The sequence below is a fragment of the Dreissena polymorpha genome, chromosome 9 (assembly GCF_020536995.1).
Source record: "Dreissena polymorpha isolate Duluth1 chromosome 9, UMN_Dpol_1.0, whole genome shotgun sequence".
Taxonomy (NCBI): Eukaryota; Metazoa; Mollusca; class Bivalvia; order Myida; family Dreissenidae; genus Dreissena; species Dreissena polymorpha.
In genome coordinates, this window is record NC_068363.1 from 95,196,137 (window position 1) to 95,218,576 (window position 22,440).

Here is a 22,440-nt window from a genome sequence, read left to right on the forward strand (position 1 = left end):
ATGACAAAAACCACATTTTTTTTTGCTACTTTTCTTTGTTTTAAGGTCATTAAGATTGACAAGCTTTTGAGATTGTTTTTATTATTGATGCACTTGGCAAATACAGGTGACGCGGTGCGTGGGAAAAAGTAGTCCCGGTTCGGCAGTTGATGACGTCATTTCGTGCCATTGATTATAGCCTTGCCGTTGATTATAGATGAAATTTAATAAAAGGGGGCATTAATCAACCGATTTCGCTGTAAAAGTGGGATGAATTACAATTAAACACATATAAAAAATTGTATATACCCGCTTTAATGAAATATTCATTCATTATAATTTAACCCAGTTCATACAAGTAATAATTAACAGGCTTCTTAATGACTTGATAATTGCCAAGACCAACTTGCAACTAACAACACTGCAATGAATATTTGTCTAAAATTACTATGTTCAACACAAATTTACAACACACAGTATCACATATGGATTGTTTCTCAAATGGGTGAGAACTCCGAACGCATGTCCAGTTTTTTAAAACTTCTTTCCTGTGTTACCAAAACACGACAGGCAACACACATTTAAAAGCAGACAGTGACTGATCACAAAAGCACACATCTAAAAACTTAACCTCAGTTGAGCACGCAATCTGTGATTGGGCTGCATGCCACTGAGGCTGCGGCTGTTATTGATATATTTGTAATTTTACCTGACAAGATTTGGCTTGTAACTCTTGACTGGACAGCTATCCCAAGCACAGGCACTTCCACCTAAACTTGAGTGAGGTCAATACAGGTCCACTGTTTAACTTAAGTTCTATTTCCACTACACACTAAACAACTATTCCATCCACAGTCAATTCCATCTATACAAATTGGATGTCAGTACTTGTTTAGCGTCTGGCTAGAGTTCCATTTATGTTGCTCACTAGACAACTATTAAAGGCACAGTCAGTTCCACCACAACAGGAGGGAGGTTAGTACATGTTAATTGTCTGACTTGAGTTCCATTGTTATTGCTCACTAGACACCTATTCCAAGCACAGTCACTTCCACCTTGACAAATTGGATGTCAACACATGTCCAGCGTCCGGCTAGGGTTCCATTTCTACTGCCCACTAGACAACTTTTTCAACCCCAGTCACTTCCACCTAGACAACAATGAGGCTAGTACAGTTTCAGTGTCTGGCTCAAGTAACATTCTTGCTATTCACAGAACATGATTCCCTGGCTCAAGTAACGTTCTTGCTATTCACAGAACATGATTCCTTGGCTCAAGTAACATTCTTGCTATTCACAGAACATGATTCCCTGGCTCAAGTAACATTCTTGCTATTCACAGAACATGATTCCTTGGCTGACCAGTATGTCTTCTGTACATCAACTGTGAACAAACAAACATGAATGAGCTAAATGATCTAACTTGTGTAAATAAAATTATTTGCAAAGAAATCTGTTTTGTTCTAGGAGTACTAAGTAGACCACCTATTCAGGCATAAAATGTTCTCCTATAAGGTAAGCAGGTTTGGGCAAAAAGTCATACATGAATCTCTTTTGATGCTTAATTAATAACTCAAAATCATGAACCACTGTATCACAAAATGTTTTAGGCGAAGCATTTTATTTATGCTTTATAACAAAGTAGAATTGTCCCATGATCAGGTGGTATATGTGGAGGCCACAAAGCGCTATAGGCGACATGTGCCTATCGCCAGAACGTCTTCTGGATACATGGACGCCTTCAACGTGCTGACCACAGAACTGTACCTGCCTGTTGTGTGAAGGCGATCAGTATTAGATATTCAAGTCTTACTGGCAACTATTTGTTCCAGGACGAGGAGTAGAATGGTGAACATAGCATCATAAGTGTATAATCCTCAAGAATTTTTCAGTCTGTATTCTACACAAACATCCGGAAAAAAAAAGTTATTATTAACAGAGTTTTTTAAGCCATATTGTTGAAAACTGTTTAACATTTAAGTGGATAAATGTTTGTTACAAATTTATTACTTTATTTAATGATGTAATATAATTTATAGAATTATTATGTAAATAATAACAACATAGAGCAAAATTATCCTTTATATACAAAATGAAATCCAAATGTACTGTTTTATTAATCATTATTTATTTATCTTGTTCTTTTGTCAGAACTATGAAATGGACATTTTTAAAGTTATTCTCACAAAAAAGGGCAGTTTAAATATAGACATGTATTTAAACAACGCATATTCCAAATTGTCCAACAGTTTTATCCGGCAACAATATTAATAGTACTTTTTGTTAAAAATACCAATTCAAACCTCTATTAAATTTATACTCATTTATAGTGTTGTAAAATTAAGCGTGGAACTTCATGGGCATGTCATGAATAAGTATACTTACAATGTACATGTACTTTACTGTGCCTGCTTTGAAATAAAAATATTTTACTCAATGTTCATCTGAAAATAGATTTTATGTGTGAAGACCCAAGAAATCAAAGCAAATTCTTATTAATTTTATAGAGGTCTAAATGCTCTTTAACTTTTGAATCATGATGCAGTTTAATGTTATATTTTATGATGTTGGGGTTTTAAATTATGCATATTCTTTTATACATGGCCAGGTGTTGATCTAACATGTTATAATAATAGTTCAGTCGTCGAAATTCGCACTAGTCCGACAGCAAAAAACTAGTATTTTTTCTTTCGGGCTTGTAAGAAATCCAATATTACAAGCCCGACGTGCTTGTACAATTCATTAAACAGAAAACGAGTTCCACTTTCATTTTCAATATTTGTAAACAAAGTTTTGAGCCGCTTAAATCAACAGCCGCTTATGGTTTAACACACTGCGCACACGAGCTAGGCAATCAGCCGATAATTGGATTACTGCGCACAAAGCGCATGGTTTTGTGGTTCCCGGATTACTATTATGTAAAATAAATGTTTTGCGTTGCGTTCGGGACACAGAGAGTAATGGCCGAACAGTTGTCATTCAAGTACGTCGTTGAGGAATGCGAATCTGAGGTAACTTTGATTGCCGCATTTGCCAACTGGCTTTTTGTAGAATAACCTGGCACTTAATTGCTTATATATTTTCTGGTGTTCAGGTTTGCTCTCTCTTTCACATGGATATATGGGATACATTTCTGCTAATTTTTTACTTAAACTTTATGTATATATTTATAATTGTGATTTGATTGAAATCCGTGTGTGAAATTAATTTCTTCTTATTTCAGGATCCGAAAGAGGCTGGCTCAGATGACGAGGAAGCTAACTTGGATGAGGATGAAATTAATAAGAGATTTGTATTGTATTCTAAAGATTGAATAAATGAATGCTTCTTTGAATGTTTTATGTTATGTTTATCTGCATTTTTAACAAAAATGTTTGGGCTAGTAAAATCTGACTCGGGCTTGTTCAAATTACCATGGTACTAGCCCGACTTGCTTGTAGATTTAAATCTGAATTTCAATGACTGATAGTTTGTTCACATAATATTATTGAAATCAAAATTCAACAACTAGGTTCTCTTGTCTTAATGTTATTATCCATTGCCATAGGCAGAGGGATATAGTTTTGGCATTTTCTGTCCAAAACACTTTAGTGTCTGGAAAGTGTTAATATCTCAGAACTGCTTGGACTGATTTCATGGAAACTTGATACGAGTTTACATATCGTAAGAGAATGATGTGCATCAAATGCTTTTGCAATCTATGAGCACATAACAGAGTAATGGCCTTTGTTTTACTTGCAAATAAGCACAATTGTGTGTTTGGAGCAGCATCTTGGAACTGCTGGTGCAGATTTCATTGAAAAACTTGGCATGTGTGTATATATTGAGGATGGTTCAGGACAAAGCGCTACTCTAACCATTTTGGCAATAACTCATTTTTTAATTGTTACAGCTATTTGTTTGCCCTGTTTGGAAAAGTACTGGTACCAGGTCATTTGGGAAAAATTAGCATGACAAAGCTAAAATTGAGAAAATCTGTGTTGTTAATACCAATGTTTTGACCAACTTTTATGATGATTGGGCAAAAATTGTGACTTCTAGAGTGTTTACAAGGTTTCTCTATAGCCAAATAGGGAAAACCTATGAAGTTTCATGATCCTAGGCGTAAGCATTCTTGAGTTATCATCCGGAAACCATTTTTCTAAGTTGAGTCACCGTGACCTTGACAGCCATTGTGTGAATACGTTTTTTGGCACTGTGACCTTGACCTTTGACCGGATAATCAATAGGGGTCATCTGCCAGTCATGATCAATATACCTATGAAGTTTCATTAACGTAGGCATAAGCGTTCTTGAGTTATCATCCAGAAACCATTTTACTATTTCAGGTCACCTTGACCTTTGATTTAGTGATCTGAAAATCAATAGGGGTCATCTGCGAGTCATGATCATTGTACCTATGAAGTTTCATGATCCTAGGCATAAGCGTTCATGAGTTATCATCCAGAAACCATTTTACTATTTCAGGTCACTGTGACCTTGTCCTCTGACCTAGTGACCTGAAAATCAATAGGGGTCATCTTCGAGTCATGATCAATGTACCTATGAAGTTTCATGATCCTAGGCATAAGCGTTCTTGAGTTTTCATCTGGAAACCATTTTACTATTTTGGGTCATTGTGACCTTGACCTTTGACCTAGTGACCTGAAAATCTATAGAGGTCATCTGGGAGTCATGATCAATGTACCTATGAAGTTTCATGATCCTTGGCATAAGCGCTCTTGAGTTATCATTTGGAAACCATCTGGGGGACGGACCGACATGAGCAAAACAATATACCCCCTCTTCTTCGAAAGGGGGGGGGGGGCATAATGAGAAAACTGCCCCCCTCCCAGCAGCCATGTTATTCAACTGACCGGAACCATTTTTTAACTCAACTCTAGTATCAAGGAAACAAATGTTCTGAGCAAATTTCATGAAAATTGGGCCAAAAATGTGACTTCTGTGTTCACATGTTTTCACTATATACATAAAGAGAAAAATGCCCCGCCCACTGGCGGCCATGTTTTTTCACTGATCCCGACAATTTTCACACTCGTCCTAGATATCAATAAAAACAATCTTTGACCAACTTTCATGATGATTGGGCAAAAATTGTGACTTCTAGAGTGTTTACAAGGTTTCTCTATAGCCAAATAGGGAAAACTGCCACTATATACATATTGAGAAAAATGCCCCGCCCACTGGCGGCAATATTTTTTCACCGATCTCGACCATTTTCGAACTCGTCCGAGACATCAATTGAACCAATGTTTTGACCAACTTTAATGATGATTGGGCAAAAATTGTGACTTCAAGAGTGTTTACAATGTTTCTCTATAGCCAAATAAGGAAAACTGCCCTGCCCACTGGCGACCATGTTTTTCAACGGATCGGAACCACTTTTGAACTCAACTAAGATATCATTAAGACAAACATTTTGACAAAGTTACATGAAGATTGGGCATGAAATGTGACTTATATAGTGTTTACAAGGTTTTCCTTTTTTTTGACCTAGTGACCTAGTTTTTGACCCGGCACAACCCAGTTTCAAACTCGCCGAGATTTCATTGGGACAAAGCTTCTGACCAAGTTTCATGAAGATGGGACAAGAAATGTGGCCTCTAGAATGTTTACGAGCAAATGTTAATGGACGGACGGACATACAACGGACAAAGACCGGTCACAAAAGCTCACCTGAGCAATCAGGTGAGCTAAAAATAAACCACATAGTCCAAGCTAAGTGCACAAAATGTTAAAGCCACACACCTTGAAATGAAACACATGTTAATCAATACATAAAGATGCAATTTGAAAGTGTGCACAATTGTCATTAAATCTATAGCCTAGTTAGCAAGTAATTATTTATTATTTTTTTAACCGAAAGTAGGATTTCTATATGTATACGTCCATTTCAAGAAAAGCGATTACTTTCAAGTTTTAAAGCGCAAAAAAGACGGATTTCTACCTTGTAACCACCAGATAAATTCTAATTGACATAGATAAAATATGTTTCTTATTTATACTTGTTATACTAGTTACTATGCCAAATAAGTAGTGTGGCTTTAAACACTAATTGAATTATGATGCTATTAAACATACCACTGTTATTTCTGTTTTTCTTTGTTTGCCTTTGTAAGTCCTTATCCGAGTCTTCACTGTCTGGAGCTACAACAATATTGAAAAGGCATCGTGAGCTTAAAATTCTTTATCATATTGAATTCAGTCTGACCCAACAATTTTTAATACATCAACATCTTTATGTTTAAACAGCGATAATCCCATCTTTCTATTTATAAATGACCAGATACTTCAGGTTTTCAATTAAAGTACAACACATAATTTGTAAAACACCTGGTTAGCTAATAAGAATGTAAAACAAAGGAATTTCTTGTGCGGGTACAAAGCAATAATTGAATTGTATATGAATTAATTGTGAGGGTCTTTGCACTCAAAATAAAATGACAGATCCTCTACGTTAAGTAGGACAAAGTTGCAATAATTTACCAAGCTTTCTTTTATTGTAAATCCAATCTGGATCACCCATATCATCATCATTATCATCCGTGTCATACCCTGCTTGATATCCTAAGATATGAAAAACGAAACAATGGTATTATTTTGGTTTATACCAATGACCTATGAAACACAGTCATGGACTATTAGTATGTTGTTTGCAACATTAAAGCAACATAAATTAATTCACACACACACACCAGTAATTTATTTTTTAGTCTAGGCAACCCAGATTTGAAACTGACCTAGATACTCTCAATGCAAATATTCTGACCCAGTTTCATTCCTGTTTGTCAATATAGGATAAGCAATCCAAACAATTTTATTTCAGTTTAAAAACTTGACTTTGTAATCTATATCAAAACAAGGGACAAAATTGTCACAAAACCAGGTTTTCATTGTGAAAAAAAATCTGATTAAGGGAGACAACTCAAACTGAACTTTTGAAATGAACAAAGAAAATTAACCCCCTTTGTAAGTTTGTTTCAAAATAAATCTATTTTAAGTTGTGGTGACCTTGACCTTGGAGATATCGACGTAATTATTTCGCGCGACACACCGTCCAATGATGGTGAACAAATGTGCCAAATGATTTTAAAATATGACAATGAACGACATAGTTATGGCCCGGACAAGCTTGTTCCGCCCGCCCGCCAGCCAGCCAGCCCGCCCGCATTCGCCAATCTAATAACCAGTTTTTTCCTTCGGAAAACCTGGTTAAAAACCTGGTTAATGACCAAAATTATCAAGTGACCTAGATATGGTTAACAGAGAAACTACATGGACAAAGTGTCAAAAATATCTGTAATTACATATATAGAGTCGATGCGGCTAATTCCGTACGCATTCGGACAAGAATCAATATAGACGGTTATCGGCTGTTTTCTACCGAGAAATGAAAACTGCAGTGGACGCCCGGACCATTGGGCTATATTTAACTTGCTTTTTATATCGCGAGTTTTGATTGGATACTTCAGAAAGTGTTGTCATGTACATTAACCTACACAAGTCTAATTTCGTACAGTGTGTGGGTAATTCCGTACACGCAAAAGAAAGTATACCAATGTCAATCTCGACGGGTTTGTGATAGAAATATCGATACCTGTATTGGATATAATTACTACTTTATTTTTTAGAAACTTAAATATGAAATTAAATTTGTTTTAAAATAAAATATTTTCATGTTAAATCATGTTGAATTCGTATTTTTTGTATGTGCATATTAGAAATTTGATTCTGTAATTTACATCTTATTCATAATGTACGTGTAAGCGACACTAATAGTTTGTAACGAATTCATATTTATATTTGTAATTGTTGTTTTATTTGATTTGTGTTGCTGTTTTAGTTAGTTTAATTGTTTGTTGTGCTAGAGAGTGACAGTGAAGACTCAGTATCTGTTAATAACCGCAATGTTGATCAATGAAAGTGGACCGAATATGGACTTGTCCTAAGGACACAACCACTGGGTTGTGTGGGGTGGAAACGCTAAGAGATGGACATCGTTAGCTATAGCAGCGTCTATGAGACCAAGTGTCTCGTGGGAAGAGTGAGAGTCCACAATTATAAGCTGGGGCCTCGCTGGACCACAGTGTTTAAGAAAATGGCCCCGAAACCAGATCTCACCGAATGTATCCTCCATCCAAGCTCGTTCCTGGAATGTGTAAACGCTGCCGGGAACTCCGTCCTCAGTATTGTAAGATAACAAACTTTTGTACGTTTTTCCCTTTACAATAACCAGAGGGGGGATCTCGCCTCCAGCAGCGTTAACACAGGCCAGGACAGAGACATTTTCCCGCTTATTCCCAACCCTTCCGGGAATATTTTTCGCACCGGACGGCCCAAGCACCCTAGCAGGCTTGTGCAGAAGTGGAACGCTGGTTTCATCAATGTTCCAGATGCGAACAGGCTTGTCCTGTAAAGAGAGAGACTCAAGCAGCCTAGTAAGATTGTTAAAATAATTATTGGTCACAGTTGCATTTAACATCCTTGCTCTGCATGTCGATAAGGCCTGTGGTGTCCTATGGCTTACGTCTGGGTGCCTCTTCAAAAATCCAGCAATCCAATCCTTGCCAGGAACGCCATTTCTAAATGGGGACTTCATTTTGAGCTTACGGACGATTCTGCCAATCTTCACCTGCAACATTCGTCTAGTTATTCCAAATCCCTACAACAATAATAATATATGATGTATATGATGAATATCACCGCATTATTATTATTTTTTTTTTATTCAATATCATACATATAATGTAAACATGCATATGATCATACAACACAGTGATTGTATAAAGCAATAAAGTTCACACATGTTATACAAGATATGCTAATATATATAAATATTTTTTTTAGAGAGAAAAGAAAAGAACAACAGAGGAATAGTTATGAAAAATGATGAGTTGTATAAAGTCGGAAGAAAGCATACTGTATTTGTGTGTTTAGTTGTATATTCACAATGATCTTGTCAGATTGAAAAAAAAAAATATAAACAAAAACTATTTTAGAAAGATAAAAAAAAACTATTTTAGGAAGATAAACTAACATAAGAGTGAAATGTATATAAGTGGACAAAACATTATGAGAATTTAATCCGATTCCATTTTTGTTCAAAGATTTGTAATGTGTCATTACTAAGGGCTATTTCTTTCTCAATCTGGATTTTTAGTTTAAGACTATGGACAAAACAATTAAAATTTGGTACTTGTTTTTTGTACTTCATGTTTAAGATAAAATATTTCATCAATATAACCATAAAATTCACAATATTATTACCGTCTATTGATTTCAATGAGTTAATTCCGAAACTTACATTTAAGAAAGATAGTTTAACGTTTAGTTGCTGTTGTTCAAGAAAAGATGTTAATTGATTCCAAATAGGCTGGATGTGTTTGCACTCCCAAAAAAGATGTTCTATAGTTTCAATGTTTTCACTGCAGAAGTCACACAGATTTGAGTTAGATAATTTGCATTTAAAGAGATATTTATTTGTAGCTATAATTCTATGGATGTTTTTATATTGAAAATTTCTCAGTGTGCTTTCAATAGTTGCTTTATATGGCATGGTAAATATGTGTTTCCAATTAAGTTCATTTTCTCCAAAAAGGACTTGCCATTTATTTTGGATTTTGGAGTTTTCCGTAGGGTTTTTAATTTGTAGTTTGTAAAATATTTTATTTGTTTTGTTTTTTTTTCCAAGTATGTTTTCTACAAATGTTGTTTGAGTACATGGTGTATTATTTGTATTGATTTCAGATTTAATATGTATGGGTATGCTTTTGATTAGTGTGTAGTACTTTAGAAAATTATTTGAAGGTATTTCGTATAAGTAGCATATATTAACAAAAGAGTAGAAATCCTTAATTTTATAGTCATATAATTGGTCGACATATTTAATGCTTCGTTCAAACCAGTCTTTATAGAAAAACGTCTTATTGTTTGAAGATATGTCTTTATTGTTCCATCACCGCATTATATCAATAAATTGATCGTTTAATTTGTTAATACATGTGGGTGCTGTGAAACAAAATAAGATTCGCATTGTCGACCAATAATTAATACGGAGTTTTTATGATATAAGTAACGGAGTAAAAAACAATTAATAAATGCAAATGGTTTATAAATTAAATCCGCTTTATCGTTGGAAACAATTTGCTACTGTAATAGGCACAGTGCTTTAATGTCCGCTTCTTGGAATCGAGACCACATTTTGCGTTGCATATGTTTGGTTTTAACAACGGCCAATAAGCGCAACAGGACGTTTGAAATGTTAATTTTAAAAATCTTCATTGATTATTATTTAAACTTACCAACATTTTAAAAACATAATGTGTATTGAACATGACGCATGAATCACAAAAACAGTTTCAACAGGCTAGTGTACATAGAAACAGCTACACACCATGTTCGCTGCCCGTTTAATTTTTTCAACTAGCTCCACCTCAACTTCGGTTGGTATGACTGTGGGTCGCCCAGCTTGTGCCAATTCGTCGACGTTGCCGCTGATCCGGTTTTGGATGGTCATGACTGGGACACCGATTTTGCTAGAAGCTTTCCGGTACAACATCCCATGTCTTACCGCACCCACAGCATCGAGGATATCCTTTTGAGAATACATTTTGGGCATTGTGGACTGTAAATGACAAAAAACAAACACAACTCATAATTGGAAATTTATTGATCATTTTACAGAAAATACGGAAGCTCTATTAAAGAGTGTTGGCTCTAATCTCGTCCACGTGGTCAAGCAAGTCACAGTCCTGCAAAACTCTAACAACGTTCCATGCGAGATGCACTATGCTAAGTTCGTCCCTATCAAGACTGCAATATGCATTCCATATCACCTGCTGATTATACACATTTTCTGTCAATAGCGTTGACAGTCTGGTGAAAACGTCAAAAATAAGATGATGTTCATATTGCGTTTCACGCAAAAACAACTGGCACAAAAGAACGTGTATTTTCAGGCCGGTCGCCCCAAATCCAATTGATCTCAACATCAACGCATGTGGGGTTGTTCTAAATTGGAAACTCATGGCTGTAAACAAATAAACAACAACTATATAGAACATTTCTTTTCTGTATAAACATTTAAAACACTTTTTTTCATTCCAAAAATTTTAATAGATATATCGACCTTATTATCAATATTGTTTTCGTATAAATGCGTACGAAATTACCCGCACATAACTTTTACTGGTAAAAATTAATGCGGGTAATCTCGTACACTTTTATTTTACATATTACTAAAACAATAATACGATTTTAACATATATGTTGAGCTTAAAAAGAAAGAAAAAATATTTCATAAATTATTTTTAACACACAACCTCGCACACATTTCATAACAACTAAGATAATCTTATTACCGTTGGAGTTGTCGTTTCTGAGCGCTTGCTGATGATGCGGGAGAAAGCGGGAAATTTAAAATTTTGCGCCAAATACGTATGCAGCCAATCGGATTTAGACAGTAACGTCATCGGCAATCGATTTCACGAAGCGCACATTTAAACAAGCGAAAAAAGTACTATAAGCGATATAGCGTAATTCAGTGTTGTGTAACCAAACATAGAAGATATAAACAATACATTTATAGTGTACGAAATTAGACGCCCGTACGGAATTAGCCGCATCGACTCTAGCATATACAGCATCTAAATAAAAATAAATTACAATTGATCAAATTGCCCATTTGTTACCGGTGTACTCAATAATAAAATATGGACTAAATATTGGCAATGAAACATACTGAACAAGTTTCATCAAGTTTTTACGATAAATGCCAACACACAAACACAAATATTTCATTACCATATTGAGGTTGAAACCCAGACACAGCAGGTTTTGAGCTAGGTGAAGGAACACCTTCTCTATTTTCTTCATCATGCTGGTCATCGGATTCTTCAACATCCTCATCACTTGAAGCTTCCTCATCGCTTACTGTTGTTTCCTTGTCTGCAAAAAAGCATTATGGTGAAATGAGCAAAATATACAGCATACATTATAACACTTTAAAATCCTGTCAAATACAAAGCATGAAACTCTTTAAATATATATTCTTCACATAATATATATACATTGAAAAAGTAAACAAACGTCCCCTGGGTATAACCATAACACAGGATGAGACTTCATATTTGCACTCCCCATTTTCATGCTCATATTAACAACGTTAATATTAAGAGACCTTGTCCGTGTTCAAACAGTACCGTAATTACTCTATGTTTTCGGACACCCCGTTTTTTAGCAAAAATAATTATTTTTCGTGACTCTTCATTTTTGGACACACGAGTTTTCGTCCATAATTAATGTCTCTAAGTTTTTGGACAGTCTATTTTACAGCGCTTTTTTACCAAATTTCAGTCCTGTTTTCGATATCTAATGACACTTCGATCATGGGGTTTTACAACCAGATTAACATCATAAAACATGACAGGTGCATGCCTGAGGGCAACGGACCATTACATTTGCGCTATAGGGTAAATAACCTTGTAAACCGGTATGAATCAATGGTTTGGCCCGATAGCATAAGCGTTATGACAATTACCAGGGGTAGTCCAATTAACATGAGTAAATCCACATGAGTGAATCCTTTGTCTGTGGTTAAACCACGTGACCTATGTATCGGTCAGCTTAGCAATTAGTGACATCACAGCAGAACTGTGCTATTATCTACCGCAATGGTACTTCCCCTTCTCAGTAAAATAACTGACAAATACTAAACGCTTCAAAGTGTGATGCTCCCTATTGCAAGTTTCACGAACAATGGAAGGTGTAAGACAACAACTATCGGAAATGAACAAACAAAGAATTGGTTCACCGATTATAGGTATGGTATAACCACCAACCTCCACAGCACCTCACAGATTCATAAAACATTTAGAGCAAAGTAGTTGTTTTTTAAATAAGAAATGTACAAACCATATCAAATGTGGTACCAGCAAGCAGAGATTGTTTTACCCATCTATTGCTCACTATTGGTTTTCTCTGTACCAAGCTGTTGAATAGTTAGAAGGAGTTGCAGTCAGTCTGTCCATTCGCAGCTGAAAATTTGATCATTAAGATGTATCCATGCCATGTCGTTTTGGAAGAAAAAATATGTGCAGTATTCTTAAGATTGTTTTTTTTTATATTTTACCAACTATTGGGGCACTTTATACTAAGCACAGTGCTAAAGTGACTTTATGCTAGCAAATGAACTTAATCCTTGCACAAAATGTAACTTTTGCAGATTCTATGTCAGAACAACATCAAAAATATGTTTGTTTAGCATTGTATATATTTGAACAGAAATGTAGAACATATTTGTGTTGTAATCATCATTAACTGTTCAGTGAAAGTTTGAAGTTCCCACTTACATGCCTGGACAATTATAACCTGTGCCTCGTCCACATTTTCTGAGAGCAAAAACTGTTTGAACAGCATGAAGAATCCCTGCAAATAATGTAAATATATCATACCAGTAAGTACTCAAATGGCCTAAACGAATTCTCTTATCATCATGACATGCAGTACACATGTTGGAAAAGAATAATTAAGTGAAAAGTTTTTTTTTTTTTTTTTTTTTTTAAATCATTCTAAACATGCAAATCTTACGTTTTTCTAAAACTTATTTGAGATTTTGTTTCTTTACAATTAAACTCATTTGAAGTGGAAGTTATATCCTATTACATGGGGAAAATGAAATATTCAAAACCATAACCTATTATCAGTTATTGCCCAAAGAATATGGGTTTTTATGGCACAAAGCACAAAGACAAAAATCATTTTGTGTGTAAATATATTTTACCAGTTGCATTATTTCAGCGAAAATTAATTATTGCAAGAAAAATACCTACGTTATTTGGTTGAATGTCACAAAAGAAAACTTTGGATAGGGAATCAGACACACATGGCAATGGGGACTCAATGGTTGTTTTCACTTGATTTCCCACCTGGTAGACCAGATCGTCATTAGCCTGTACAAGTGCAAAACTAAAAATAATACACAGAAATAAGGGCAAACTGGTACGAACGAAGACTATATCTAATTCATAACTTTTATCAGTGAATATGTTGAGTAACACCCATTAAATGAAACAAAAACAAAACACCGACACAAAATACATTGCTGATTTCTGTGCTCCTGGGACTTGATGAAACAGCACAAGAGCAAAATAGACCATCACACACATCCAAATGGGGACAAATCACACATGATGAACAATATCACATTCTTAAGATAATAAGTGAATCAAGTTAAATGCTACCACCTAAATTACTGCAGACTATTGGGCATACTGAAATATATATACTGCAATATAAAAAATACACATTACCATATTAAATGCTGTTGATTAATGTACATGTATCACGACAAATCATGTGCCTTCTACGATTAAACAAGATGCGTTTGTGAAACACAATGTCCCCCTATATGATGTTTGACCTTGAAGGATGACCTTGACCTTGTGAAGGATGACCTTGACCTTTCACCACTCAAAATGTGCAGCTCCATGAGATACACATGCATGCCAAATATCAAGTTGCTATCTTCAATATTGCAAAAGAATTCATAAAATAAGCGATTTGGGCCACATATATTTGACCTCTGACCTTGAAGGATGACCTTGACCTTTCACCACTCACAATGTGCAGTCCATGAGATGCACATGCATGCCAAATATCAAGTTGCTATCTTCAATATTGCAAAAGTATTAATAAAATAAGCGATTTGGGCCACATATATTTGACCTCTGACCTTGAAGGATGACCTTGACCTTTCACCACTCAAAATGTGCAGCTCCATGAGATACACATGCATGCAAAATATCAAGTTGCTATCTTCAATATTGCAAAAGTATTCATAAAATGAGCGATTTTGCCACATATATTTGACCTCTGACCTTGAAGGATGACCTTGACCTTTCACCACTCAAAATGTGCAGCTTCATGAGATACATATGCATGCCAAATATGAAGTTGCTATCTTCAATATAGCAAAAGTTATTGCAAAATGTTAAAGTTGGCGCAAACAGACCAACAGACCAACGGACCAACAGACAGACAGGGCAAAAACAATATGTCCCCCACTACTATAGTGGGGGACATAAAAATACGTGGACAGTCACTTATCATTCTGTAAATAACAGTATGTGCAGTAACAGGAAACTGTGCGTAAATGTAGAACTTACTAATACATTGTTCTGAGACTCTTCGTTGGTTGTGACGTTCACTTCATTTTGGACTAGGTCTTCATTAAGCTGCTCATGAATAAAAACGAATATACATGTAGCACACATGCAAATGAGACATTAGAAACAAGTAAGGATATTTTAAAAGGTTATCTGTCGTCAAAATGAGCATCCATACCGTGATTCGAACCAGGAGCCTTTCGCTTATAAAGCAAACGTTCTACCAACCAAGTGATCTAGTCACTCACTCATCTTTCACAGCCAGTGAATCAGATGTCAGACCATACATAAGCCTACACTATTACTGCAATATACAACAATCCCATATACGTAATAGAACTATGGTATATGTAGCACAAAAACTCGTGCCCCCTGTGATTTCAAAGTTGCTTAGTCAACAAGAAGTGTCCATAGGACCCCTCACTCGGCTTTTCGACTGATCTCAGTAAGGTCACAGCTGGGTTTGTGTTTCGTGAGAATGTGAATTCCTGGTGACCTCCTTGTGATAGTGAATACATATGCTGAGTTTCAAGTGAGAAATTGACATGTGTTGGTATGATTTTTAGTCGGAAATGGGGAATAATTGTGACTTGCAATGACATCTCATTAACAATAGGTAGAAAATTACATGTTCACTTCCCATTTTCTGTAAAATGTCATACTCCATAAATATCACTCAATGTGTATTAATGTGGAATTTAATTCCCTTTGGATAATGCAGTATCAAATAGTGTCAGAACATACAATGGCTGGAATATATAGCACTACAAAGCTTGCGTTTTCTATGACTCAATAAAATCTTACAACAAATAAGTAGACAATTCATTTTGTATTTGACTATTTCCAAATTGAAAACAAGACACGAGTCCATAGGCCACAAATGCCCCTACATTCCACTTTTGTCACAAAATTCCTTATGACCTTGTCACAGAGACCTTGACCTTTGACCTAGTGATCTCAAACCATGTTTGATTGTAAATCTCAATGAGATGCATGCACATGTGAAGTTTAAAGAACATGGACCCAAGAGTTTTCATTTTATGAGCATGGTTAAAATTTTGGGACAGACACGCACATACAATGACAGACAGACAGGTCAAAATCAATATACCTTCTGATCATTCGATCTGGGGGACATAAAAATAAACTTCTGTCCATCTTGTTACTGGAAATGAGAATCTCTATACTACTGACCTGATCAGAGGGGGGCGAGTTCTGCAGCTGTTTTCCCTTGCCTCTCTCCTCGGGTGTGTGTGTTCTAGCCTCCCCGTTGTGCTCCGCCTGGCCCTGGGGTGGCTGCCTCACCTGACCCATTGCTGGCAGCCCTTGACGCGTTCTGCTGTAAGTGTGGGTGATTAGGGGTACAGACTGCTGGGCACTGGCTAGTTGCCCATTGCTCAGTAACTGAGGTGCAGGCTGGTTCTGTTGGTTTAAATTGTCCTCAGGCTTCCTGATAGCGGCCTTTCCCTTGCTGGCTGACTGACTCTGGTCTTGCTGTGCTGCAGCTTTCTGCAGGCTTCCATCAATGCCCTGTAATGGAGCCTTGCTGGGAGCTGCTCAGTTGTTTTGGTTAACCACTGGCTCTGTCCTCAAGAATGCACTTCCAGTCTCCTTTTAGTTGTTTATCTGCACTGTTGGCTTTGAATTAAGGGCATTTTTCGCGTTCCCGTGGTTTAAGCTGTTCTGTTCACCGTTGATATCTGCTGGTATCTTTGCTCCATCCTTCTGGCCCGCTGCTGCTACAGGTGGCAGTCGCTGCTGCTGCTGGGACTGCTTGTTCTGCTGCTGTAATTTTGCTTGCTGTTGTTGTTGCTGCTGCTGTTGTTGCTTCTTCAGTTCTTGCCTAACCTTGAGCTGTATCAACTGTTGGGTTTGTTTCTTCAGCAGTTCTTGCTGCTGCATTGCGATATGATTGTTGGAAGAAGTGACCTCTGCCGCTTCCGATACTGCTGGACTCATAATACCATTACCCACATAGGGTGAGGGGTTAACTGGCTGGCGGTTCTTGTTATGCTTGGCAGTGAGAATGAGTCTATTATCAATACTTGGTGGAGTGGTATTAGCCATGCCTCCTGTGTTAGCAGGGCGGGGGGAAGGAGAGGACGCAGACATGCACACTGCTGTGATTGAGACACTCTCGCTGGTTGTAGACAGAGCACTGACTACAAGTTTACTGAGGTTACTGCTCAAGGAGTGTAGATGGTGAGATGACTGGGTGACTGTGGAGACAGGCAGCGTGCTGGAGGTGGACTCTTTTCACACGTGAAGTCCACTTTAAGTGGTGACTGATCATCTTTGTGTTTGCCTCTCCTCTGTACCTGCTGATAAAATGAAACCGCGCTCTGTGAAAAGGGGTTTAATGCATGTGCGTAAAGTTTCGTCCCAGATACGCCTGTGCAGTCAACACAGGTTTATCAGGGACGACACTTTCCGCCTTAACTGGATTTTAACTAAGAAGAGACTTTCGGCAAATACCATACAAGCGGAAAGTGTCGTCCCTGATTAGCCTGTGCAGACTGCACAGGCTAATCTGGGACAACACTTTACACAAATGCATTAAACCCCCTTTTAACAGAGCACAGCCCAAATACATCTTGAATATTGAGTTTATAAATATTCAGTTAAGCTTAGGTATTGCTCAAGTTAGTTTTCATCCAAGAATGACAAAATGAAAGTTTTTGACAACTCTGATAACTTTTTCATAAGTAAGCATAGAATTTACCAAAAGAGAATTTCATAACGATGAAATTTTGCACATTTAGAAAAACAATGTTTTGTAGCTGATCAAATACGCTGCTGTACAAAATTTATGGCACTGTTATTCTCGGATGTTCGAGGTACCGAAAGGGTCCAAAGGTTTGCATCGGTCATCACAGGCCAATTATTGGTCAAGCCATTTTAAAATCAGCATGTGAATAAATGGTAAAATATCTGACAAATACTAAATGTTTAACAGTTGTTAAACTGTAAGATGATGTTATTTATATAATTTACTTCTGACATATAGGCAAATCCTGAATTACTTTTCCCTCATGTGTAATTTCCTTTGTATCATAACTCAAACTTTTTGGTATTTGTTAAACACACCAATGAAATAATTAGTTATTTCACAGAATCTGCAAGCACATTACTGTTACGTACCTAGACACTCTCCTACCTTATTGTTCTCCCTACTGGTGTCACCCTGTCTGGCCCCATCTTGACCTCCTGACCCTTCCTGGACCAGCAGAGGTAGGGGAAGGACTCTTACTAGAGGACTTGCTGCCCCTGTCAGAGCCCTGCTTCCTGGAAGCTGCCTCCTTCTGCCTCTCTGCCTCCTCCACCAGTCGCCGCTCTTCCTCCATTTGTCTCGAAGTACCTCTCTCTGTTTCTCCTCCTTCAGTCTGTCAGCTTCCTGCCACACTTCTTGTCTCATTTTCTCTTCAGCCTGCAATACACACAATCATGGAATACCACAATCTACATGTATCTAAAAAAAAAGTGCTTGTCTAAAGAATAATGTAAAAATTTCTCTTTTTTAAATGCAAATGAAATTAATTATAGAAACATTCTAAATTTAAGCAACAGCACTATTTTAATTCTGTTTTCACAATCCATTAAATAAAAATCGCCATATACTTTCATAACTTAAATCAAAGAATTCTATTGCTTATGTGATAAACTTAAGTTATAAAGACTTTCTCACATAAAAATGCTATGTCAACATTCTCCTTCAACTGTCATTCTACACTTATCATAAATAAATTATAAGTCTGTTAATATAAACTGTATTTCAGCTAGATTGCATCAAAGACCTAAGGCAGACAAGGGTTAATTTCCTGTAAAAAAACAGTAATTTGGATGTGTTTAAAAAATATTCAAAACATATCCTGGTTGGAGAGAGAACCAATAATCTCCCTATCTAACAAGAGCTGTGTTTTTGAAACACAATGCCCCCAACTGCGCTTGCTTTGAAGCTACACGGCAGCTGTTTTAGAAAAAATGGCCTTTGACCTTGCAGGATGACCTTGACCTTTCACCACTAAAAATGTGCAGCTCCATGAGATACATATGCATGCCAAATATCAAGTTGCTATCTTCAATATTGCAAAAGTTATAACCAAGGTTCAAGTTTTGGGACAGACAGACAGATACACACATACAATGACAAACAGACAGGCCAAAAACAATAAACCTGAGATCATTTGATCCGAGGGCATCATAACACACACCCGAATGGGGACAAGGGCAAATATGGGGACAATATCACACATATCAGACACTCAGTACAGTTTTCCTATCATAATGTCAGATAAGAATACCAACATATCATTCTGTGAATCCACAGTTCTCAGACTATTTCCATCTTTGTAGACTACGTCTACACCCGAATATGGACACATGGCACAAATGAAGACAATCTCACACACATAACAAATCATTAAATGAGATGGGTATACTTCAGCTGCCAGTGCAACAAACGCTGACACAATATATAATGTTAGGATAATGTGTTCAGCAAAAACCGAATGTGTCTTCTGTGACATGTAATTACTTCCCATTAACAATAGGTAGACAGTAAAGTGTTCATTTAACATTTTCTGTAAAATATCATTCTCTGCTGATATCACTTAATGTGTATTAATGTAGAACTTTCTTCAACTTCAGCTTGGCACTGTTCCACAGGTCTGACGTCTTTTCTGAATTTATGGCTCATGTCTTCATTAGCCTGTACACGTACAAAAATGAAGATAGCACCCACCCAAATTGGGACAAAGGATAATGTCACACATATCAGACACTCAGAACATTTTTATCATAATATCAAATGATAATACTGAAGCCGACAACAACTGTTACCGCAGTATTAAACCAACCACTGACGAACATACTACAGTAACAAATACCGTCAGAACATATATTGACGGGAATATATAGCACTACAAATTATGCGTCTTCTATGACTCAAAATAAACTCTTACAACGAATAAGTAGATTTATGAATTGTGTATTTGACTCCAAATTGAAACTTACACACACCAGAATGAGAACAATGGCACAAATGGAGACAATATCACACATATCAGACACTCGGTACAGTTTTCCTATAATAATGTCAGATTATAATACCAAAGAACTTACCAACTTATCGTTCTGTGAATCCACAGTTCTCAGACTATTTCCATCTTTGTAGACTAAGTATTCATCAGCCTGCACAAGGGCGCAAGTACAAAAGTGAAAATAACACACACCCGAATATGGACACATGGCACAAATGAAGACAATCTCACACACATAACAAATCATAAAATGAGATGAGTATACATCAGCTGCCAGTGCAACATATGCTGACACAATATATATAGGATCTGGCACGAGTTGTCATATCATACCATATTTTATTAAACGAGTTCAGGATTTTGTTAGTAAGCGCGCCTTTGGCGAGCTTACTAACCAATTTTCTGGACGAGTTTAATAAAATAATGTATGAAATGACAACGAGTGTAAGATCTTTTTTATCACATGCTTTTAAATGAGCAAATTAAATGAATATTTACGCAAACATAATGATAAATCCCGAATGTTGTTAACATTTTGTGACGTCATTTGACATTGCAACGTCATTTCAGCAAAATAACAAAATGCGATTGGTCAATAAACGAAAACTAAGCCAATGAAAACGCTTAAAAATGTTGTATTACACATGTGTAATAAAAAAACAAGGGACAAAATTGTCACAAAACCAGGTTTTCATTGTGAAAAAAAAATCTGATAAAGGGAGAAAACTCAAACTGAACTTTTGAAATAAACAAACAAAATTAACCCCCTTTGTAAGTTTGTTTTTTAAAAAAATCTATTTTTAGTCGTGGCGACCTTGACATTGGAGATATTGACGTGATTCTTTCGTGCGACACACCGTCCCATGATGGTGAACAAATGTGCCAAATGATTTTTAAATCTCACAATGAATGACATAGTTATGGCCAGGACAAGCTCATTTATGGCCATTTTTGACCTTTGAACTCAAAGTGTGACCTTGACCTTGGAGATATCGACGTAATTATTTCGCGCGACACACCGTCCAATGATGGTAAACAAATGTGCCAAATGATTTTAAAACCTGACAATGAACGACATAGTTATGGCCCGGACAAGCTTGTTCCGCCCGCCCGCCAGCCCACCCGCATTCGCCAATCTAATAACCAGTTTTTTCCTTCGGAAAACCTGGTTAAAAATGTAATGGTTATATTATATGAGAAACAGGGTATGGCAGTTGATAAATAATGTTAGGATAATATGTTTAGCAATAACCTAATGTGTCTTCTATGACAAGTAATGACATGCCATTAACAGTAGGTAGACAGTTAAGTGTTAACCTTTCCTGTAAGATATCATGCTGAAATCACTAAATGTGTATTAATGTGGAACTTACTTCAACTTCGGCTTGGCACTGTTCCACAGGCCTGTCTTCTTTTCTGAATTTGTGGCTCATATCTTCCTCATCCTGTGCAAGTACAAAAGTGAAAATAGCACAAGCCCGAATTGGGACAAAGGACACAAATGAGGATAATGTCACACATATCAGACAGTCACACTCAGAACATTTTTATCATAATGTCAAATGATAATACTGAAGCCAACAACAACTGTTACTGCAGTATTAAACCACTGACGAACATACTGCAGTTACCAATAGCGTTAAAACATATATTGGCTGAAATATATAGCACTACAAATTATGGGTCTTCTGTGACTCGAAATAAAACCTTACAACGAATAAGTAATTATTTATCGTGTATTTGACTATTTCCAAATTGAAACTTACACACACCAGAATGAGGACAAGGGCACAAATGGGGACAATATCACATATATCAGACACTCGGTATAGTTTTCCTATAATATTGTCAGATTATAATACCCAAGAGCTTATTGACATATTGTTCTGTGAATCCACAGTTCTCAGACTATTTCCATCTTTGTAGACTACGTCTTCATCAGCCTGCACAAGGGCGCAAGTACAAAAGTGAAAATAACACACATCCGAATGGGGACACATGGCAAGAATGAAGACAATCTAACACGCATTACAAATCATTAAATGAGATGGGTATACTTCAGCTGCCAGTGCAATGTATGCTGACACAATATATAATGTTAGGATAATATGTTTAGCAAAAACCTAATGTGTCTTCTGTGACATGTAATTACATCTTATTACCAGTAGGTAGACAGGTAAGTTTTCATTTCACATTTTCTGTAAAATATCATACCCTCTACTGATATCACTGAAAGTGTATTAATGTGGAACTTACTTC

General features: G+C 36.5%; 3 protein-coding genes across 3 annotated transcripts; all 3 read right to left on the bottom strand.

Moving 5' to 3' along the window:
* Positions 1 to 280: 280 nt before the first annotated feature.
* LOC127846780 (uncharacterized) lies at positions 281 to 16,467 on the bottom strand. Its single transcript, XM_052378285.1, has 8 exons — positions 16,337 to 16,467; positions 15,143 to 15,211; positions 13,808 to 13,927; positions 13,328 to 13,403; positions 12,891 to 13,012; positions 11,781 to 11,924; positions 6,060 to 6,125; positions 281 to 1,362 (listed from the first exon to the last, which is right to left on the bottom strand). The coding sequence occupies exons 1-5, from the start codon at positions 16,454 to 16,456 to the stop codon at positions 12,978 to 12,980; spliced, it is 420 nt and encodes a 139-aa protein (XP_052234245.1). The 5' UTR covers positions 16,457 to 16,467; the 3' UTR covers positions 281 to 1,362; positions 6,060 to 6,125; positions 11,781 to 11,924; positions 12,891 to 12,977.
* LOC127846281 (uncharacterized) lies at positions 7,924 to 11,903 on the bottom strand. Its single transcript, XM_052377450.1, has 4 exons — positions 11,781 to 11,903; positions 10,372 to 10,602; positions 8,506 to 8,640; positions 7,924 to 8,388 (listed from the first exon to the last, which is right to left on the bottom strand). Exons 1-4 carry the CDS (start codon positions 11,901 to 11,903, stop codon positions 7,924 to 7,926), a joined length of 954 nt encoding a protein of 317 aa, XP_052233410.1.
* A 289-nt stretch (positions 16,468 to 16,756) lies between the features above and the next one.
* On the bottom strand, positions 16,757 to 18,486 carry LOC127846282 (putative uncharacterized protein DDB_G0288537). Its single transcript, XM_052377451.1, has 2 exons — positions 18,326 to 18,486; positions 16,757 to 17,381 (listed from the first exon to the last, which is right to left on the bottom strand). Exons 1-2 carry the CDS (start codon positions 18,484 to 18,486, stop codon positions 16,757 to 16,759), a joined length of 786 nt encoding a protein of 261 aa, XP_052233411.1.
* Between the last annotated feature and the right edge of the window lie 3,954 nt (positions 18,487 to 22,440).